Source organism: Euprymna scolopes, chromosome 15 (assembly GCF_053919585.1).
Source record: "Euprymna scolopes isolate OS-2025 chromosome 15, ASM5391958v1, whole genome shotgun sequence".
Lineage (NCBI taxonomy): Eukaryota > Metazoa > Mollusca > Cephalopoda > Sepiida > Sepiolidae > Euprymna > Euprymna scolopes.
In genome coordinates this window covers 80,180,040-80,204,801 of record NC_136496.1, presented here as the reverse complement: position 1 = coordinate 80,204,801, position 24,762 = coordinate 80,180,040, and the positions used below count along the sequence as shown (strand labels likewise).

General features: G+C 32.6%; 1 protein-coding gene across 6 annotated transcripts in view; it reads right to left on the bottom strand.

Annotated features, from left to right (window-relative positions):
• Positions 1-988: 988 nt before the first annotated feature.
• The window catches only part of LOC145293936 (uncharacterized), a 439,557-nt gene continuing 415,783 nt past the window's right edge, over positions 989-24,762 (bottom strand). For all 6 annotated transcript variants that reach the window (XM_080140784.1, XM_080140780.1, XM_080140782.1 and 3 more), the window contains 3 exons: positions 20,532-20,659; positions 2,492-2,521; positions 989-1,136 (listed from right to left, as the gene is read on the bottom strand). In XM_080140784.1, the coding sequence (XP_079996910.1) occupies positions 1,093-1,136; positions 2,492-2,521; positions 20,532-20,659 (202 nt within the window). In that variant the 3' untranslated portion in view covers positions 989-1,092. The remainder of the gene's footprint in view (positions 1,137-2,491; positions 2,522-20,531; positions 20,660-24,762) is intronic.

The following is a 24,762-nucleotide window of genomic DNA, read 5'->3' as shown; positions in this document are numbered from 1 at the left end:
GAGTTAATTTAACTCGGAGGGGAAAAAGTTCAATTCCTGCACGTGAGAATGCAGTAACGATTTCGCGGAGAAGCTCTGAAACAGAAATATGGCGAGTTTTGTAAGAAGGAACACAAGTGTGTATGATTTTAGAGCAATTTTACTGTGTGAGCAAAAATGGCACACAATACAAGAAGATAATTGTTCAGAGAGGAGGAAGATGTTTAGTTTGCACAAACGTGCATTGCGATAACTTATCTGGATGAAGAGTTTGAGTAACGGGTTGCACGTGTGCGACCCTTAATTCTTGCCCATATCGTGTAGACTTTTGTTGCAATTCAAGCGGGAAATCGGAGGATGAATGATGGCTGACTTGTAACTGCCATCTTAGCTCCGACGAGAAGAAGCAGTCAACCAGTTCAGGACGATAACTGTGAAGAATAAATGGGATCTCTTTCAGTGACTGCCGTCGAGAGCTTTGTCAACGAAGTTCTACCGTTGTCCTGCTGAGCGCGAAAAGTTGTCGGAACATAATGTGTAAGAATTTATATAGGCTGGCTCACGTGACCCCTAAAAGAGTATAGATTAAAATTCTTGTTAGCCAATCCCTGGGGTCTAAAGGGACAAAGCAACAACCGACCATTAAAGTGGACAAAACAAATTCTAATATCATTGCGTTGTTGTTGAAGAGAAGTTATGTTAAATACCTTACCGGATTACAACAGCATGATAATTAAAACTTCAATCCAGTTATGGCTGACAGAACGGAAACCATTTGGACCATGAATACTTTTAATAATAAAAGGATTCATTTCAAAAATTCCATCGAAATTCCCGAGTTTGAAAGAAAATAAAAATCAAGATGGGAGGAGTCTTGTGATTAAGCCAAAATAATGCACTCATCAATCGTCATGTTAAAAATTATAAAAGATAAAATCAATACCCGTAAAATTATTCGTATTCATAGGGAAATGAAGAATAAATAAATAAAAAACAAAAATTGTTAACAGTTTAATAAATACTTTAAGTCTTAAAATGATTAGGCATTCCAAGATTTTGTAAAAACATCAGTGAAAACCATATTTTCTTGAACAGAACTAAACTTCCTTTTTTTTATTCCCATGTTAGGTCAGTTTTAATGGACATACTATTTTGGCCTGAAAAGAGAAAAGAGTATATATATAACTTCTAAAATATATATATATATATATATATATATATATATATATATATATATATATATATATATATATATATATATATATATATATATGGAAAAGGTTTTCGAAAAAAAAAGGTAAGGGCTTTCAAAAAAAAAAAAATGAAGTTTTTCGTTCGGCACCTCCCGGCAGTTTACACAATAATTAAAAAACCTACATTATTTGTACCGGGAAAAATTTAAAAAGCTCAATAGTAGTCCATGAAAATTTAGAGAGTCCAACAGCATGCCCTAAACGTTTAAAGAGCTCAATATCATGAGATAAAAAATTTAAAGAGCCCAACAGCGTGGCATGAAAATTTAAAAGGCTCAACAGCTTGTCGTGAAAATTATAAGAGCTCAATAGCATACTATGAAAATTATAAGAGCTCAATATTGTGCTGTGAAAATTTTAAAAGCTCAATAGCATGCTCTGAAAATTATAAGAGCTCAAAGGCGTGCTGTGAAAATTTAAAGAGCTCAATATTTGTTCTGTGAAAATCAAAAGAGTTCAATAGTGTGCTGTAAAAATTTGTTAACCTATATCTAAATTTAAATTCTGTTTTTTTTTTGTTTTTTTTTAACATGAATTTACTGATTAAAGGCGATAAATTGTAGAAACCTCTGCGCTATTTAATTGTGTTTGAATTTGGGATAAGTGTTGATTCCAGAAGTTTTCGTTGGGATTTATTTGAAATAAATTTAAGGATTTTTGCTTGTTTAAAGTTAAAACATTGATTTTGCTGCAATGAAGGAATGCATTATGCTCTCATTCATTGAAGCATGATAAATGAGTATGTGAGTAACAAAGAATCTGATTGGCTGATTAGCAAACCCAATACCACAAGAACATACATAAAAGCACGAAGCAACATCGATTTCATGCAATAGCCTGACGAACCTTCAAGACGATGAAACACGGAAAATTCTGTGAAGCTTAATTGCAACATATATTTTTAAACCTTATATATATATATATATATATATATATATATATATATATATATATATATATAAAGTAGTGTAGTAAGTTATAAAAATATATATGGCAGTTACGCAGAATATTCTGTGTAGCTTAATTGCCATATATATTTTTATAACTTACTACCTAGCTCTATCTATGTATTGAGCACTTTTGAAGTAAATACTGAAAATTTACACATAAAATTATATTTTTGTATATTAATTTATGTGATTAAATGGAGTATATATATATATATATATATATATATATATATATATATATATATGAAATAGTAAATTGTCTGTGTAATTCGATTGAAAGAAAGAAATATTTAAGCAAAATTCTCTTACCCAACAATTTTCTCAAAAGATATTCGACATCTACAAAACAAATAAAAATGTAAATATCATTTGCAATGAAACGACAAAAGTTTGATAGCAAAAAATCTTGTTTGTTGGAAATGAAAGAATCTAACAAATATGTTGTTTTCATTGTTCAAAAATTATGAACTAACGTGAAAATTCAATGGTGATTTTTACATCAATTTAGATGATTTACTGGTTATAACATCAGGTTGACAAGAAAGTTATTGCGGTTTTTAACTTTCAGATTCAGATAAACACATCTCGGCTCAAACAAACATTTATTAATCAAAATAAGCACCATCAGAATCAACACATTTTTGCCAATGTAAACAAGTGTACTTATACGAGCAACGTAAAAATCTTGCGTTCTGGTGGCGATGTAGTTGCTGAAGGCGTTTTTGATATTGCTTAGGTTTTTGAAGCGTTTCTTTTGCAGAAAGTTGTCGGGATGTTTGATAAAGTAGTAGTCAGTAGGTGAGAGATCTGGAGAGTATGGCGGATAAGGCAGAGTTTTGTAGACCAATTTGTTCAACTTCTACAGGGTCGGTTTAGCAACATACGGTCGGGCATTTTCGTGGAGGAGAATTGGGCCTTTTCTGTTGACTGAGTGTTGTTGTGGAAGTTTCTGATGCATTTCATCCATTTGTTGATACTTTTCTGTCGTAATGGTTTCGTCTGCATTAAAAAAACTGTAATGTATGAGACCGATTGCAGACCACCAAACAGTTAGCAGGACTTTCTTTTGGAGCAACTCTGGTTTAGTGGAGCTTCATTGGCGTCTAACCACCGAGCTGAGCATCACCAGTTGTTATAAACCCACTTTTCATCACAAGTCACAACCTGGTTGAGAAACGAGTCGTTCTTGTTGCATAAAAGAACGAAAGATAACACATCATAACAGCCTTTCTTTTGATTGTCGTTCAATTTGTGAGGCACCAATTTATCAAGTGTTTTTGTCTTTTCAATCTCTCTCAAGTGGTTGGAAACCGTTGTATACTAATACGTCTAATTCAGAAGCAAGTGCATGGATTGGCTTCAACTAAGGCTCTTAATTGATTGTTGTCAACATTCAATAGCCGACTGCTATGCTCATCATTTTCAAAACTCTTGACGCTGCCACGAAATTTCTTAAACCACCATTGTGCTGGGCCTTCAGTAGTGGTTCCTGGGCCAAACACGAGCTGTTTTAGCAGCTTTTTAGCCTAGCTTGAATTGAAATAAGAAAATTGTGTGAATTTGCTTTTTTTCTATCGTGTATTCAACGTTCTGAACCCCCCCCCAAAAAAAAACAATTTTTTTAAAACGATTGTAATTTAAACGATTAGATAGAGCAAGAAACGCTCTTTAAAACGATACATAAAGTAAAAGTATTATAATGAAAACTTATTTGAAAATACATCATTTGAAATTTAAATTAAAAAAATACACAAGAACTTTCTTATATTATTTATTGCGGACTATTATCCTCATCTTTTTTTTAGTTGGTGTTTCACGACGTTTCGGCCAACTATTCCTCTGGCCTTCGTCAGGTGGTAACCGCAACAAGATAGGAACTCCGAATGCAGTTGGCCAAAAACGTGGTGAGATGACCACTATGGATGGCAGTAATTGCTGAGAATGTAGTTAGGAGATTCGGTGTTCCTATCTTGTCGCGGTTACCACCTGACGAAGCCTAGAGGAATAGTTGGCCGAAACGTTGTGAAACAACAACTAAGAAAGATGAAGATAATAGTTCACAATAAATAAATTAATAAATAATAATCATCTCAATAATGAATTCCAATTAAATAATATATAAGAACTGTCTTCTCCACCTAATGATATTGGTTTGAATTTTTTTCTGTGAAAATCTTTCCAGGCAAGGTTGGTTGGTTGTTTTTGTTTTACGGCATATCGCCCCTTTTCAGGTTATTTAATGCCGAATTCAGTGATTTTGAAGAAAAACTTTTTAATAGAATATATATTTTTTTCAAGTCGGTTACTATTTAACCCGTAGTTGGGGCCCTAACAGGTACTATCACTCCGGGTCAGAGTGGACCTGAGAGCAATGGCAATTAAAGGGTGGCTCCACACTCCCTAAAGCCCGCAAGCTGGGGCCTCACCATCGGATATAGTTTAAGGTCATATCCATGACCCTCCAGACAAGGTCTAAAGCCACTTTATGTAAGAAGCTAAAAAGAAACTGCCTCAATGGCGAAACCAGCCAACAATAAGTGTTAGATGGATTGATTCTAACCCAGAAAACAGCAATTCTTCCCCCTTTGTCAGAAACAAATGTCAGATTAAAGGATAAAATAAGGGGAAGCGAGAGTTACGAAGTAAATGCAAGGTCCACTTTTTTTTACTATTCTTAAAAAAAACAAATGTTGCCAGGATCAGTAATATTTAAAAAAAAAAAAATTGTCTTCCGTGAAAATAATTGCCATTATCAGCTAGGTATTGTTTAAATAAATAAAACGAATATTTTTCTTATTTATTTAAATGTGTAACAATTTCATTCTTTTTAAAATGATAATTGGTCTCTTTTTTCTTAATGTAAAAAATAAATGTCCGATAAACATTCTTCAATTCAATAAAACGAGTCTCACTTTTCCAAGTGTATATATATTTAAAATTGTACCGTTTTAGTCGAACAGACAACAGAATATATGAAGTGGCGTATTATTGTAGAGATTATTAGCAGGACCCGTGGAAATTCCACGGAATGAGAAATATATTGAATCAACAAATATGTTTTGATAAAGCTGATATTTTCCTGGATAATGCAAAAACAAAATATGTTTTTGGACAGGAAAACCAATAAACACACAGCAAATATGAGTTTATTAACATTTCTATGAAAATAGTGTCCACGTCCCTATAAATCTGGCCCCTTATTCACAGTAGCCCCTTATTGTTCAGCTTTGTTTTGTTTTGCTTTGTTTTGAGGTGAATATAAGTAAAAAAAAAAAAAAAAAATGTAATAGTCTTAAATTATAAACATTTTTCTGGCATCAAAATCATTAACATGGATTTTAATTAAAATTAAAAGAAGGATTCTAGACATAAATTTTAGTAGCATTATGTGTTGATTTTAATATTCATAAGTGGACGTACAAAACCTGAATATCCCATGTAATAGCAAATCTTGGGAACATGTACCAGAAAAAACAGTTGGAAATAAGTCATGCACCATCCACTACGACTACGAAATTCTTACAGCTACATGCCTAGAAAATGGGGCTATTAAGCCTGACATAGTGATATGGGACAGGAAGGAGAAAGTGGCAACCCTAGTTGAAGTAAGCGTCCCTAATGATGCTGGCCTTAACAGAGCAGAGAGAGAGAAAATAACAAAATACCAAGGACTTACGTACAACATGAAAAGAAACTGGAATCTTAAGAAGGTATTAATCATACCAGTCATTATAGGAGCAACCAGGCTAATGAAAAAGAATTTCAAAAACTATCTGGCGAATATACCCGGTGAACCAAGTGCAAAAGAAATACAAACAATAGCACTTAAAGGGACGGTTAGAATCTTAAAAAGATCCCTTTGTTGGAGTAACTAAACTAATGGGAGAATGTTTGGCATCCGGTAGAATGCCCCATCCCCAGGAAAATCACAATGATAAGAAAATTAAAACAAACTGGAGAGAACTTGAATGGATACTGGAGAGAACTTGAATGCCTACTAAACACTATCCTCGAGTAAGATCTCTCAGGTCAATCTGGCATGAGAATATTTCCCCCCTACAAGTAAACCTTGACTGTTCCAATTAACGTAGTATTCGCAGCACAAATAAGCTAACCTACACTGGCATATATAAGGAATGGTGCACCTTCAACAAGTGACGTTGTCTATAGTGACAACTCTAAGCTGGATATTCCACCAGACTAGATGGATTCTTCTGGGATCCGGAAAAATCAAAAGACCACAAGAAAGATATGCTATTAAATAGTTTATTAATAAGAGAAAAATTAATGTGCTTCACTTTTTTATTAACTCAACGTTTGCGGTGTAAATAAGAATTTAATGGAACACACAGATATCTATGCATCTTATATAGAAACCAAGTTTTAGCTACAAGAAGGGGCCCTTTGATTTCTGAGAACTTTAATTGAAGTAAGATAAAACAAAAAGGGACGCAAAACTATTCTTTTTGCATAATTAATTTTTATCTGTACTGGAACATGTTTTGAAAAAAATTATTTTAATGAGTTTATAAATGAATTGTTGATTTCGTTTACTAAACTGTTTCTGGCTTATCTCAAAATCTAAGAAATGAAAAAAAAAATCTTGTCATATTTTATTTCTTTTTTTTTTATTCCCCTTAAAGACAACCAACATAGTACTACTTTATTTATTTATTCATTATTTTGGGGTCATAGTCAGGTCCCTACTTACATTCTGGGGGAAATAACTGCCATTGAAATATAATCTTTTTCAGTCCCGTGTCCTTAATGCTTTCGTTTTATCTCTCAACACTTGAGTAAGAGATCAAATAGAGATAATCCCGTTCTACGCTTCGGCAAACCACGAGATTATCTTTGCTCGTTGCCTAGAAAGAGTTTTTTTTATTATTTAAAAAAATTTTTTTTTTTTTTCCATTAACCTTCCAGCTACACAAAATAGGTTTCATTCATAAAATAAAACTTTTTTTTTTCTCAATGAGATTAATACAATTGTCAGTAACTTTGAAGATAGCAATGCTCAGTAACTACAGCATAGATTGTTAACATTAAAAAAAAAATGAAGAAAGAACTGTTAAATACAGAAAAAAAATATAAAAACAAACTTCATTAACAGATATGGAGAGAATATTTTATTCTTGCTCATTAACAAGCTGCAAAGTATATACAGTAATGGCTGCTGTACAATTTCCAGCTGGAAGCCGCCTCACCGGCTGGGAGAGTCTTCAGGGGAGATCAATCACATGGATTAACATATACAATTCGAATTTTATTTCACGCAAAAAATGCTTCCAAGTTTTACTATTGCAAATTAGGCACAAGGCCGTTTTTATGCATATTGTTATTACTTAAACATATCGCCATAATTAATTTATAACTTTTTTCTTTCAAATAATTAAAGCATCATTCACATTTTCTCTGAAATATTCTCATTCATGTTGACCCCAAAACGACCTTCTTTAGTTTACAGAAAGCGAGTCGTATTCCAGCATAATAATGTTTGCTCTCACACAGCACTACCGATCAATGATCTTCTCAGAGTAATTTGGATGGGAAATTTTGCCCCATCCTGCATATTCTCCTGACCTAGATTCCTCAGATTATCACTTATTTTGAGGATTACAAAACCATTTAGATGGCCCTAGGTTAACATCACGACAGGAGATTGAACATGAGTTAGATGTATATTTCACATGAAAACCTGAAGACTTTTATAAGTGAAGAATTTATAAACTCGTTGACAGATCGAATCAAGCTAGGGAGAGCAAAAAGTCGTCATTGTTATGAATAAAGATTTTCAAAATCTCAGATTTTCATTTTAAAGATGAAATTTTCAATCCGCAAAATCTTATGCACCTACTTGATAAAAGCAAGTATTTGTTGTTTTTTTTATTCAAAATATTTAACATTGTGAATAGAAAACGTAGGCGGCTATTTTGAAAACTAAATTAGCATTTAGTCTGATCGAATTATCTTCTCTTGTCAATTAAAAATTAATTTGATTTTGCCTTATGTAAACTTCCCAACTCAGACACGCGCGCGCACACAAACAAACAAACACACACACACACACACACACACACACACACACACACACACACACACCGAAAAAATATCTTATATATAAGTAGAGACAGAGATAGAATAGTGGCAGGTGTGAGATGTTTCTCAAATTAGTAGAGGAAACTCACCTTGCTTGTACACAGAAACCTTGGCAGTATCTTCTATTTATTTGTTCTAATTTATGTAACTAGTGAATGTTAAGCCAAGGAGTTTTAACGTTTGACTGTTAAAAATGCTACTCACAGGCGTGGCAATCGATAGTTGTAAAAGTTTCTTATAATTGTTAAAAGAAAAGAACTTTGTATTAATAGCATTCATGCTTAGTCACATTTTAGTACAGACTAGATGCCATTTTCTAAAGATTCATTGTCTGTTCGATGTGTCCACATGTCGAAGATACAGCATTTTGTCATCAGAAAATATACCTGGTTTGACAAACATAAACATTAGAATCATTCATTTATTGAACTTGTTGTCTCAAACAGCACACAATTCCCATATGAATTGCGTTTTAATAACGATTACGTCAGACTAAGATGATACCTGTTGTTTGTGTAATCTATTAGATGGCATTAAACCCATCTGGCGGATATAGCCCTAGAAGCTAGCTCTAAATGATTTTATATATATATATATATGGAAGTTTTAAAAGCCAAAAACAATGCGAAGGGAGACCGGAATCATGAAAGTAAAGAAAAGAAAAACAAACAAAAGTAGACTTTTCTTTACTTTCATGGTTCCGGTCTGTCTTCGCATTGTTTTTGGCTTTTAAAACTTCCATATAGTCCTTTACCAACAATGCTTCAAGCAAACTACTACCTACTCTTATATATATATATATATATAAAATTCAAACACTGCTGTGTTTGCATATATGGTTAAATCGCAGTTTTAGTTATTTAGAACTGCTTTAAACCTTCACTGCTCACTCATTTTTCGACCACATTTCAAACAATTATTACAGTTTATAGATCACCTTCTCAGTTATATTGTGAAAATATTTTTTCAATTTTCGTACAGTAAAACAAAAGTTATGATGAATTTTCTGGTGTTCAAAATCGTAAAAATATGTAAGGAGGTAAGCGACGCTTTTAATAACTGGTTTACATAACAACCATGGCGCTCCAGTGACTACTGTTGCTATTAATTCACTGTTGTCGCGGAAAGAGAAGTAACAAGTGAAATAGGGAGAATGAAAGTATGAAAGGGAGATAATTGGAGATTTTATTGAAAGCATACGAGTGCCGTACATTGTTATTACATATGTCTTTATGGGGCGAAAAAAAGACTGAAATTAAACTAAAAATAAGTGAATTTATTGGAAGCCTGGAAAAAATCATGATTACAATATGCAACATGCAAAATAATATGGTTCAGCTTAAACATGGAAAAATGAAGGACCAGTTGTTAAAACTTGAAAAGAAAAGGACAAAATAATCTTGTAAACAATATAATACATTTATAACTTAAAATATTGCAGCATTAAGAATATTTTTTTAATTCAATTTATAACATTATATAATCAATTCTTAATGCTACAATATTTTAAGTTATAAATGCATTATATTTTTACTAGAATATCGTGTTCTTTTCTTTTCCAGTTTTAACAACTAGTCCTTTACTTTTCCATATTTAAGCTTAACCATATAACTTTTCATGCTCGCATTTTTCTATTGTAGTATATATATATATATATATATATATATATATATATATATACATATACATAAATATATATATATATATATATATATATATATATATATATATATACATAAATATATATATATATATAAATATATATATATATATATATAAATATATATATATATATATATATATAAATATATATATATATATATATATATATATATATATATATATATATAAAGGGCATGTACATCTTTGCAATTTACGACTATAATAAATAGCGGTTTCATTTAATACCATAACCAGCAAATTCTAGCATTGCTACAAATATAATTTGCTGATTTCTTTCTGTCCTTTGATGAGAATAATAGCAAGAATAGCATTCTTTGCAACGCCGCGGAATAAGGACTTTGTAAATTGTTTTTTTGGAGTATTCAGTCGAACAATAAATTTGATTGTAAATTTCAACTTACAGTTTTAATTTTTCTTTTCTCTTATATATATATATATATATATATATATATATATATATAGTCATTCACATACAGTACTGTTTCGCTGTATCACAGCTCACCAGTATGGCTAGACAGGCAACTACCTAAAGCCAGGATCGAAACTCAGGCACCCAAACGACAGTCAGGCTCCTCACCATTACTCTACACGGCTGCTGTTGTGCGGGTACTAAATTAACAATGTCTTGACATCGTCCAAATGCTGAAGCTGGATTTGTTTACACAAAGAGCATCGCTTAATATGCTAATATACCCAATATAATATGCCAATATACTCAATCCAAGATAAAGAGCATATATATATATATATAACTATTTAAGCAATTTACATGATTTTTGGAATATGACATTTTTGTTTTGTGAAGAGTGTGTATATCATAAAGATTTTCCCTTTTTTTGAATTAGGTTGAATTCTGAACTTGCACCTATTTTTTTATGCTTAATAAATATTTGATGAAATAAAAGATTTGGCGCCTCTTAATGTTTTCTTCTTTTTATTCTTTTCGTTCATTAGATGAATTTAATATAAACTTACTCTTTTGATATACAACAAAACCAAATTAGCAGAATAATGGATTCTCTTTAGATCTCCTTATGTTTTTTTTTTTTTATGTATATTCGGATTACACTCCATGCAAGGCTGTTGAGCCACTTGAAGGGTATGGAATTACAGAGGAGAGGAAAGAGGAAGGGAGAGCAGGAGGAAGAGTAGTAGTAGCAGTAGTAGTCGTAGTAGTAGAAGAAGAAGAAGAAGACAAAACAAGAAAAGCATGTGACAATTCTAAACGAATGAAATAACACAATAAAATGGTCCTACTATGTGTAACCAAGCGGAATTTATCCTAATAAGTAAATAGAAAGACTACAATGACCTTGTTGATTCTTTGAAATTATCTTGACTGTAGAACCCTGGAAAATCTGTTCCAAAACTCCACAATTCTGTAAAAGAAGCCCCTTGATTAGCTATCTTGGGATCTCAACTGAAAAATCTAATAATCCTTTCAAATAATGATTAATCATTAGGGCTGTGACAACAGCATATTCTTTTCATTCTTTTGTCTCTCAAGTATATATCCGGCACAATTAGACACAGTCAATCAACCGAGAACCACATGCGTCTATATAAAAGCATATAAGATATTAACGGATATATACTCAAGAGTAAAAACAATGAAAAGAATATGCTGTTGTCACAGCCCTATTAATCACTACAGTTATTTGTTTATGAAGATCAATTTTTCTTTTTTTAGGAAGGTCCTAAACTATCCGATATTTTTAGCGTCTCAGCTTGTAACTTTCTCCGTCCAGATATTTTGGCACTAACACCAACGGAGTGTAGGCCATTGTTAAGGTGACTTGTTCCCTGTTGACTGATTCTACAAAGAAAACAATATTAAAGAGTTATTTGATAAAAACAATCCCCCACACCATACTCTCATATCTTAAAAAAATTGGCCTTTATAAAAAAATTTAAAAAGAACCCTTTATACAACGATCCTGGATATGACCTAAAACTATATCCCATAGTGAGGCCCCGCTTTGCGGGCCTTGGGGAGTGTGGAGCCACTCTTTAATTTCCATTCCTCCCAGGTCCACTCTGACCCGGAGTGGTAGTACCTGTTAGGGTCCCAACTATGGTTTAAATAGAATCCAACTTAAAAAAACAAATATACTCGATTAAGAATCGTTCCTCAAAATAACTAGATTCAGCATTAAATAACCTGAAAAAGGTTGATATGCCGTAAAACAAAAACAACCAACCAACCAACTGTTGACTGAGGTATGATTTCAGTCCTGTGCAGTTCTAGGAGGTCTACCCTCACAGATTTTTCCTTCTCCCTTTGAGAAAGGGTTAGTTAATGATATATATTCCTGGGGAAATATAATCAATATAAACTAATGAGACTAAACACACAGAGTAAGTTATAACAAGTTTATTGTATATTTTTGAGATGAGGATTATTTATTTATTATTATTATTTGGACTATGATTCTCATCTTGGTTGTTTATTTTTTTCACAACGTTTCGGCCTATGTAACTTCCGACCACCTTCAGGTGCATTCACACTGGATGTTATTGGTGAATAGTGAAACATATTTCGTTTATTTGCTTTCCCAACGAACACAGCCGTTAGAAATTTAAAATGCAAAGAGCGCCAAGTCTTTTTTTGTTTTGTTTTATATCAATAAAAAAAAGAAAAAAAGTTTATTGTATAACGTAAGAAATAGATATGGACACTCGAACGTATCTTGAAGACCGTAATATCAAGACTAACTTATTTCCAACTTGATTACCGCTTTCTAGTGTCTCTTATAGACTGAGTAATCTATTCTTAGTTGGGTGTCAGGATCTTCCACTATATCACATATACATATAAGTGTTAATTGTCGATGCGGATACCCATGCATTTTTTTGCAAGTCAGAATGTCCCTCCATCTATCTGGCTATTCAATAGAAATAGCAATAATAATTTACTGTTAGCAGTAATAGTAAATTAACTAGTAATAGAAGCAATAATTAACTAGCAATAGTAATAATAATTTACTAGTAATAGTAATAATAATTAACTAGTAATAGTAATTATAATTTACTAATAATATTAATTTACTAATAATATTAATGCAAAAATTTGTTAGTAGTAGTAATAGGAATAATAATTTACTAATAATATTAATACAATAATAATAATTTATTAGTAGTAGTAATAGCAATAATAATTTACTAATAATATTATATCAATTATAATTTATTATTATTAGTAATAGCAATAATAATTTACTTATAATATTAATACAATAATAATAAAAATAATCATTTATTATTAATAATAATAGAAATAATAATTTACTAGTGGTAGTAATAGCAATAATAATTTACTAATAATATTAATATAGATAAGAATTTATTATTAATAGTAATAGCAATTATAATTTATTATTATTAGTAGTAGTAATGTTAATAATAATTTACTCTTTATAGCAAGGAACATGAATTAAAAACAATAAAATTTAATCCAATCTGCCATTTATAATGTTTTGATTGTTGGATGAAGTAAATTATAAAACACTAATGGGGCTTAAATAAATCTTGGAAATTTCTTTGAATTAAAATAAACGTCGCCATTTTGGCATCCTTTTGAATCGTTTAAACAGTTCTTATGCTTTGACCTTTTCCAATTATCTAAAAATATTGCCTGTTATCAAATTTATTTTCTGTGTGCATTGAATTGAGTCGAAAAAAATGGATTCGTAAAGATTTTGTTTAATCAATTATTAAAATGCATGTCGAGTAGGATTGTTAATTTGTTTCATTTTGTTTGTAAAATTTCCACAAGAAAAATAAATTATTGACAACTAATTAGGCACATCGATATTTTATTTGGTTATGAACATCACACGGATCAGGAAAATGTACTTTTTCAATAAAAAAAACATTTTGTGTGTTTAGTTCTTTTGTTAATGGCAAAATAACATATTCGAGATGAATGAGCATTGTTTTTAGTTAGGAAATCATTAAGACCTTTATTTCTGTTGATACCAATACTAACCAAATATTAAATACCAATACTTGCTAAATATAAAATACGAATAATAACTAAATATAAAATACCAATCTATAATATAAATCTCACCTGTTTGTCTCTATGTATGTATGTATGTATGTATGTATGTATGTATGTATGTATGTATGTATGTCTACCTAAAACTTTCGACAGAGGCGACGGATTTTCAGGAGATTGGTATTGTTTTTTGATTGTAAAGACCTCAAACGCATGTACCATTTGCTTAAAAAAGCTTTTGGTCCTCAAACACTATCTACATCTCCCCTACTCTCAAGTGATGGAATTTCCCTTATAAAGGATCCTAACAAGATTCTCCTTCATTGGACTGAGCATTATTCTGATCTCTTTGACAACCCCTCTAATGTTGATGAGGACGTCATCAATGAATTTTTATCACAACAGAAGCTTATTCATGAAATGTCTGTGTTCCCATCTGAGAATGAAATTAGAGATGCAATCAAGGAAGTGAACCTTGGGAGGGCTCCAGGGCTTGATGGTATTCCTGTGGAAGTCCTCTTACATGGGGGTGATAGACTTGTTCATGAAATTCTTCATCTTATCACTGATGTCTGGAGGGGTGTTCCCGTCCATCAGGATTGGGTGGATGCAATTCTTATATCACTGTACAAGGGAAAGGGGCCCAGGACCGACTGTGGAAGTTATCGTGGGATAAGTTTGTTGGAAGCGGTTGGCAAAGTATTTTCCAGAGTTCTACTCAATAGATTGTTAAAGTATATTTGTCCATCCGTTATTCCAGAAAGCCAAAGTGGCTTTCATCCGGGAAGAGGAACCACTGACATGATCTTCTCTGCTCGGCAGTTGCAGGAGAAATGTACTGAACACCGCGTTCCGCTTTATCAGGTTTTTGTTGATTTGCCTAAGGCTTTTGATACGGTGAACAGAGGTGCCCTATGGATAATTTTGGGGAAGTTGGGATACCCACCTCAATTTCTACGATTACTCAGGGAGCTCCACACTAATATGAAGGCTCAACTGAACTTCAACGGATGCCTGTCGGAACCCATATCGGTTGACAATGGTGTGAAGCAGGGTGATATCCTAGCACCTACACTTTTTTCAATTTATTTTGCAACTATGTTATCATAAGCCTTTAGGGAATGTTCTCTAGGTGTTTGTTTGCGTTTCAGAACCACGGATAGGGTCTTTGATCTTTGTTGTTTTCATGCTTCTACAAGGACCTTTCAGCACCTGCTTCGTGAATTGCTTTATGCGGATGACGTCGATCTCGTGGCCCATGGTAAGAGTGATATGTAGGGTATCATGGATCTGTTTTCGGGGGCCTGTGCGTCTTTTGGGCTTACTATTAGTCTTAAGAAGACTAAAGTCATGTTCACACCTCCACCCAGTAGTTTGTATGTGAAACCAAATATTTTTGTCAACAACCAGAGACTTGCCGTGGTTGACACATTTGTGTATTTGGGTAGTACTCTTGCCAGAGATGGAACCCTGGATGCTGAGGTAAACTATAGGATACAGCGTGCCACTAAGGCTTTTGGTTGCTTAGAGAAGCGAGTATGGTCTGACAGGGTTATAACTATTCATAAAAAGATCAGTGTCTATCAATCTTGTACTTTACCATCCCTGCTTTACGCTTCTGAGGCCTGGACAACTTATGGTAGACACATAAAAATCATGGAGAGAGTGCACCAGAAATTCCTGAGACACATTTTGGCCATCAGGTGGAGTACTTTTATATCTGATGTGGATGTTCTCATGCGGGCTGATGTACCTTGTATCGAGAAGTTGATTATACGCAACCAGATGAGGTGGGCTGGACATCTGACAAGGATGGACGACGATAGATTGCCAAAGCGCCTGTTCTACGGTGAAATTATACAAGGAAAGCGTCCACAACATAAACCGAGGAAACGCTTTAAGGATAACATAAAAGATAATCTTAAAGCTCTTGGTATTGACGTATTCAGTTGGGAAAGTGCTTCCAATGATCATAAAAAGTGGCGCTCCTATCATGGCTGTGATAGTTTTGAGAAGAAAAAATATGAGCATGCAAAAATGAAGCGTGATATCCGGAAGAAAAATCTGTCAGATATATCAGGTCTGTCGGAGGATTTCATGCAGAACCACATCTGTGATTTATGCGGTAAAATGACTTTATCCGGAGCTGGCCTGGCTAGCCACAAGCATTCACATGGAGATCAATCTTTCTTTGATGGGGAAAACATTGCAGGGCACAGATGTTCTGTTTGCTCTGTGGTCTGTAAATCGAGTGGAGGCCTGAAGCGTCATATGAGCGTCCACAGTGGAGCAGCACCAGTTAGCATCCCTCAATCTCAGTTTAAGTGTGACCTTTGCAACAGACTGTGTAAGAGCAGGGATGGTCTGAAGAGCCACCTTCGTTCGCACAGAAAATAGGAATTGATGCATCTTGATCACATCTCCACATGTATATATGTGTGTGTGTATAAGTGTATATATGTGTATATATTTAAAAAAAATTTTTTTTCAAAAATACATGAAAATGATTGAGTAATCAACAATAAAGCAAGGGAAAGATGGTCTTCTTCTGTCAAGAAGTGACAATCACCACCACCATGTATGTATGTATGTATGTATGTATGTATATGTATGTATGTCTACCTAAAACTTTTGACAGAAGCGACGGATTTTCACGAGATTGGTATCGTTTTTAAGCTCGACCATTCGGACGACAAATATCGAAATATTAATTCCTTCACTCTCAGCTGGGCACTTTTCTACAGGAAGGGGTAGCAAAAAATCGTTCCTTCATGACAATTTAACCAAACATGCATGCGCAAAAAAGTTCTTTCTTGAATTAAAAAAAAACGAATTGAATTAATAAAAACAAAACGACCTAGCTTTGCTCACGCTCACCAGTCATTATAGTGGCAGCGTTGTTATCTTAAGATTGCACGTTCGAGCCGAGATATCAGATCTTTTTTTTTTCGATTTTTAAAGTTTTAATATTGAAACAGGGTTATTGATGCTATTTTCACGTTCGTTTTTTTTTTTTTTTTTTTATTTTTCCATCACGTTTGCTGTTTTTTTTGTTTGTTTTTGTTTTTCCGATTATTGTAAGAAGTTTAAAAATTTAAACAGGGTTATTTATGCCATTTTTTTTCGTTCACTTATTCTTTATTTTGCATCACGTTCGCTGTTTTTTTTGTTTGTTTTTGTTTTTCTGATTAAAAAAACGTTATAATATTTAAACAGGTTACCCCCACACCTCACCACACCCAGGCAACGCCAGGTACCCCCGCTAGTTAACTATAAAATTTCAATGGTAACTAAATATAGAATACCAATAATCGGTTAATATAGAATACGAATATCACCTAATTGATAATATGAAGATACTAATAATAACTAAGCATAAAATACAAATAAAAAATAAATATAGAATACCAATAATAATTAAATATAAAATTTCAATGATAACTAAATCTAGAATACAAATTATATTGAAGTATAAAATGCAAAAAAAAACAACTAAATATAAAATATGAATAATATATAATTAATAATATAATGCATACTTGATAATATAAACTACATATCATATCTAAGTATATAGTTGTAATAACAAATAAATATAAAATACGAATGAGAAGTGAATATAAAATTTCAATGAGAACTTAATATGGAATACGAACAATAATTAAATATTAAATATGAATAAAAATAATAATGAAATGCTAACAATAATTAAATATAAAAATATGAATAGTTAAATATAAAATTTTAATGATAATAAAATATAAAATACGAATAATATTAAAATATAAAATACAAATAATACCACATAAAATTACTTTGTTGCTATACGGAATCGATTTTTTTAAAAACTAACTATCGATTTTTGGTAATAAATATAGGTTTTTGGTAATGCTCACACATAGACGTCCATAATCAGCGATGTATGACGAACTAATGAACTACGTGTAACTGAAACAGTAAATTAGGAGGTGAAGATGCTTTAGGGGTTAACGACCAAGACTGACAATCTGGGTATCCCAAGTCCCGATCTAGTTTGTTCCACAAAACTCACTTTCAGTTGGGACATTGGCCACCTTTATGTGGCCCCTTCCATAAATAGCCAATGACTTTCGAGGAAGAATTCTGACTAGAAAACATCGGGGAAACCAATGGCAACAACAGATTTGTATTCATACAATATGATGATAATGACTAATAAATTATTATTGCTATTACTAATAGTAAATAATAATATTGCTATTACTATCAGAAGTAAATTATTATTGCTATTATTATTATTATTATTATTATTATTTATTATTATTGCTAGTTAATTATTACTATTATTATTCCTAATAAATTATTATTCCTATTATTGCTAACAGTAAATTATTATTACTATTATGACCACTAGCAAATTACTATTAAATAGAATCCTTTATGTAATTTATATAATTCGTAATTGTATTCGTACTATGGCTCACACTGAGGATTGGACCTTTTACGTCATGGGTTTGCCAGTAAAAGATACACGTGAGGAAGGTTTAAGGTTTCATATAATAATAATACAGACTAGCGAGACCTGTGGAAATTCCACAGGGGACTCATTCATATGTAATGTATTGATGTTGGCATTCTGTAGATGTTCAGTGTAGATGCTCTGATATTATTGTAGCTTTTTTTGTTAAAACTGCAAAAGTATTTATCTAAGCTAGCAGGGATGCCCAGTAAAGCCCGGTCGTAAACTACGCTTAAGTATGATATGCAGATTCCCTATATATTATTATAGAGTTAACGTTCTATCGATTTTTATATATTATAAAGTTGCAATTTCAAAAATAAAAAAAATATATCTATTTGACTTGGGTTCATCAGCTTAAATCAAAACCGAAATAAAAATTTATGAAATATATATGTATATATATATATATATATATATATATATATATATATATATATATATATATATATATATATATATATATTACTTGAGATCCTTCAGCCATAATCAAAACCGAAACAAAAACTTATGAAGAATTCTTGATAAAATTATTCACATAAAAAAATAGATGATTTAAGTGCCATCAGCTATAGTCGAAACCGAAACTAAAACTTATAAAGAATTCTTGGTAAAAATTTTTATGACAAGAAATGGAAGTACATAACAATTAAACGACGTAAGCGTGACACACAAAGAACACACACGCTATCGTATTAATATATAGATTATCTTTCCTCGTCTAAAAAATTTCAGAAACATTAATCTTTTTGTGTTTCAGCTTTTACAGTCTTCAATCTTAGTGCCCTGCCCCCCCCCGACTAGCAAAATGTAGTTTGAACGCCCTCTAGTGTGTGTGTATGAATGTGTGAAAAGGGAGGTAATATAACAGGCTACTGAGAATATCTTCAAGCAGGACTTCCATGGAGAATGATTATAATGAGAAAAAGGAAAATAGACGTTATAATTAATCAGTAAAGCTGTGCTGATTGAATCGCTAAAATGCAAATGGCTATGATTATTTATACTCTTTTCTTCTCTGCTTCATCGCAATTCACTTTCCTCCTCACTTCTCAAACTAATAACTTTTACAAAGTATTTTCAGCAAACTGAAATCTTTCTAAGCCCCAAAAAGTAACACCTATACGTGAACGTAGTAAGCCAGTGCGAAGTTGGAAACTCCTATAAAATCAGGAGACAACAGTCAAAACTATTAAGACTTAACAATCCGCACCTAAACAAAGGAACCTTAGGGTCTACTCAGCACCCCACTCCACTTTGACCAGGATGGCAAGGCACAAGGACTCAGTGACTCACATACCAGCTTAATCTCATGCACATATATGTATGCACTATAAGAACAAAACCAGTCACTTCGGGCAGATAGGACTCGTTAGATGGTAGCTCACCTAGGAGAAGGCAATGTTGCCTTGTGGGATTACCCCATCAAAGGAAACGCTAAGAGAGTAAATCCCAACAGAAAATCCGGAGATTGAGTCCCTAAGGCAGCCTGACTTTATATTGTTATCACCAGCAACTCCTGTCGTGCAGTTAGAGCTAAGCTTTATCGACTTTGTCTTTCCCTTGGATCCTCTGATTTTGTGGAGGGTTTTGTGGACTGCTGCATGGCAACAGCTATTCTCTTATCGTCTATATCACACTGCCCAGACTATGTAGCTCCACTGCTACAAAATCGTCTCCCAAGACGGACGGTTGCCACACCCACATATACACAATGCCACGCTGCCAAATACTCAAATACGCACATATTCATACAATGAACATTTTGATCTGTAATTTTTATTCACTCAACTTCTTTAGTTATATTGAACTATAAACATTTTCATTACTGAAAAATAACTTTCATGTTTGTTTCTTGCATAAAAATGTCTTATCATAAAATCACGTATTTCTCCCATTTCTCTTTTAACAAACTCTGTTTGTGTTTTAGATAGCACTTGCTACCTGGTGACTGTTCTATTATGTCAATGTTTCATTTGTTTTCATTTTAAAAGCCAGAAAGAACGCCACAAAGCTGAATAAGTACCTGAAAGTCAGAAGCAAAACAAGGAATCATTTGTAATACTTACGGTACACTTGAAGAGCATAGTTTCCTCCACAGAAGTTACCATCATCAGAACTGCATAATATGCCACACGCGTTATCTGACAGTCTTAAGAAACCAGTGTGAAAGTTTTCCCCGCACAGACAGGCATTCCTGTAATTGTATATATATTTTTTATGTACATATACATGGAAAAAAGCGGATAGACCAACTATACAATCAAATTAAGTATGGTGAGTTTTTTTTGTTTTTTTAATATTTCGTCTTCATCTGAGATGAGTGATTATGTTATCTACAAATTTTAACAAAGAATGATACAGACGTGAATGATAACGAGTGAAAGAAGAAAAAAAAACAGAAAAAAAACCCAGAAAAAACAAAAACAGAAAAAAAAAAACAGAAAAAAAGGAGACAAAGAAATTAGGAAGAAATGAAAAGGCGGGGATTTCATGTTATTTTAAAATCTACAAATTGACATAGACAAAGAAATTTTCTCCAGGTGCATTTCGATAGGTTCCCAATTCGAGCAGGCAATCAATCGATTTCATTGAAAAATGGGTAATTTAATCGATTTCGATGACAATTCAAAAATATGGGAGTGTGAAACATTCGTTAATCATCATTCAATCATTCAAAATCGATGAAATAACCCATTTTTCAATCAAATCGATTAATTGCCTGCTCAAATTGGGGACCCATCGCGATGCACCTAGAGAAAGGGAAAAGAGAGAAGACAAATGAAGAAAACAAAAACATAAAAAAAATAAAACAAAGTAATAAAATATAATGCGTTCGGGAAGGTAAGTCTGTAGTAGGATGGAGGAAAGCTCCAAAAGGCGGAAGTTTCTTGGGAATATCAACTTCGCAAGCGGTCCCCAGTCGCTTATATATCTCTATTAGAGAAGATGACAATATTAGGTTTCTGCAGTTGCTGCTGGAAGATGTCGACGTCCTCTTAAATAAACGCGTAACGTATTTGGTATTGGCCAGGCTCGACGTTGTTTAACTTCGGTGATCTAACGAGAACCGGTGTGTCAACGCGATGATATTGTATAAACGTATTTAAACTTTAGTTTGATCATTACATGCCAGACTTCATAATATGGCGTCAAAAAGTACATAGGTTAATAAGACTATCAAACATTTAGAGAAGATAAAAAAAAGTCCTTAAAAATTACTTAGTGCAGCACATTTCCAGTGTAGCATGAAAAACTTTTATTATTAAATTACCAAACTTGAGGTTTTCATTTTGCTGCTTTCATCAACCGGTTTCCACTTTGGAATGAAACGCTCTTGCCATTTGGTGACATCTGGTTCGTATTAGCATGTGGCCTGAGACATTTCTGTCGCTCTTTACGATTCAAAGTCGTTAAGCTATTTCGACAGCAGAAATGATAAAAGAAAACAAAAACAATATCCATGCTATCTGTTTAGTGGCGACAATTCTATTTCATTTCAGGCGTGACAGACCAACGAACATAACCTCTTATATAGTTGCGTGGACTCATCTAAGAATACAGCGTGTGTAATAGAAGATACTATTCACACAAGCGGCAGCGTCTGTGTTTTGTCTGTCACTTAACAGGATCGGGGAAGGAAAAAGAAGAAAAGAAAACCTCTTCGTTATATACATGTGGCATTAATTTGGACATGGATAGTGGTTATAATAAGGACAAATTAGAGAAGACAGGTAGTCGAGTTTTTGACTGCCGAGAGAGAGCATAGACTTTGAGAGTTTAGTAAATACCGTTCTACAAACACACAGACAAGGTCATTTTTTATAAATATATATAGACTAGCGGGGGGGGGGAATTACCCGGCGTTACGCTGGTGTTTGGAGGTGTGTGTGTTGGGGGGAGGGGAGGTAGATCAAAACAACCCTGTTTAAAGAAAACGTTGGGCGGGTGTTTGGAGGTGTAAAAGAAAAAAAAGTTTTAGTAGAAAGATAGGCTTGAACCCCGAACCTTTGACGCGGAAAGGAAATGGAAAAAAAAAAAACTTCGACCTAACCACCTCGACCACGGAAATAGATGAATAGATAAGTGTGTTAAGTTGACGTTTATAAAGCGAAATTAACAGGTGCAAGAACGTTAAGTCGCGTGATGTTTGACCTAGTTTTGCGCTGGAAGCCAGTTTCTGTTTTCCCTGCTACGCGGCGATCAAAAAATATCTCGAAAATAAATTCTAAAAGTCGGGTAAATTAAAGATGGCCGCGACCCGAGTTCCTTAGCCATAGATATTATTATTTAGACAGCATATAAAAAGTTTTAAGAAGGAGCGAGCCAACCGAGAATCACGGCGAAAGAAGCCTTTTGTAGACATACACAAAAATCGAACATACATACATACATACATACATACACACATTTTCGCTTTTATATATACATAGAAGACTAGCGGGGGGTACTCGGCGTAACCCGGGTGTTTCTAGGTATGTGTTGTGGGGGGGGGATGATCAAAACAACCCTGTTTTGAAAAAAACTTTGGCCGGGTGTTTGGAGGTGTAAGAGAAAAAAAAATTTTTAGTAGGAAAGTAGGCTTATGATGTGTCTAACTGATGAGCCCTAATGAGGGTGAAACTCGAGTCTTGGACTTCCGGGTTGTTGGCTTTCGTGGCTCTTGCTGGCTGCGACGTTGGTTCCGCTGTGGAAATAATTATATATTCTCTCACACTTTTTGACCATATATATATATATATATATTATTACCGTTTTATTTGTTTTAGTTTCACATGTTTCAGTAAAAAAATATATATTTGCTCTGCAACAGTAATGAGCACCTTCTTTAGGTTTTCACTAATTACCAGTTTTGCTATATATATATATATATATATATATATATATATATATAGCAAAACTGGTAATTAGTGAAAACCTAAAGAAGGTGCTATATATATATATATAGTAATTTATATATATAGTAATTCATATATATATATATATATATATATATATATATATATATATACATATATATATAGTAATTCATATATACATAGTAATTTATATATATATATATATATATATATATATAGTAATTCATATATACATAGTAATTTATATATATATATATATATATATATATATACATATATATATAGTAATTCATATATACATAGTAATTTATATATATATATATATATATATATATATATATATATATAGATATAGATATAGATATAGATATATGCGTGTACGTATGCTGGAACTTTTTCATCTCAAATACTACACAATTATGCTTAATGTAGAAAATATGTATAAATAGAACTGAGCGTAATAATTAAATGAAAGCAATCATCCAATAAGAAACTGTAAAAATGAATAATTAATTTATGAAAATTCGTTTTTCAAAGGAATATGCAAATTAGTAAGCCATAACTGAGTATATTAATAAGTTCGTTTTGATGATTATTAAATAGAAAATGTCAGTGCGGAAAAACAAAACGGCGCTTCTACATTATTGGGACGAGATTTTGTAGCCAATAAATGGAATTTTCAGATAAAAAACAATGGTTTCAACTGATTGTTTTGTCAATTCTAAAAAGTTACAATTCCAAATTATGCAGTCGAAATTACATGAATATTATTGAGTTATTAAACAAAAAAAAAAAAACTTTAATCGTGTTAGCAGATGAAAAATTGCCGCCATATTTTTTTAATCAAAACGGAAAATTACTTCCCTTATGAACTCTCCTGTGCTTTACGATCGTTTTCTTCAAATTCTATTTTCTTTAATAAATAATTTTCTACCTTATCGATTTTCGTATTTTTTTGGATATAACCATCTTAAAAATACAAGGAATACGTAGATGCCATTATTTGCATGTGAAATTCAGTATTACGATTTCCGAAATCTTGTCCCCATAGTGTAGAAGCGCCTCCCCCCTCAAATTTATATATTTGTATAGATTTACATGATTGTTATTTACTGATGATGTTTGATGATGATAGTTTAATTCTTTCGTTACATTTTACTTCGATCAAAGTTGTCAGAAATCAAATGGGCCCTCTTTCTGGGGCTGACCCTGTATCTCTGTATGAGATACATAAATATGCAAGTGTTCTATTAAGTTCTTATTTACACCTAAAATGTTGAGTTGATAAAAAAGTGAAGAACATTAATTTTCCTCTTATTAATTGACCAGTTAACCGTGTATAACTTTCTTATTTGGTTTGGTTCGGTTTGTTTTACGACATATCAACCCTTTTCAGGGGATTTAATGCCAAATCCAGTTATTTTGGAAATAGTATTCATGT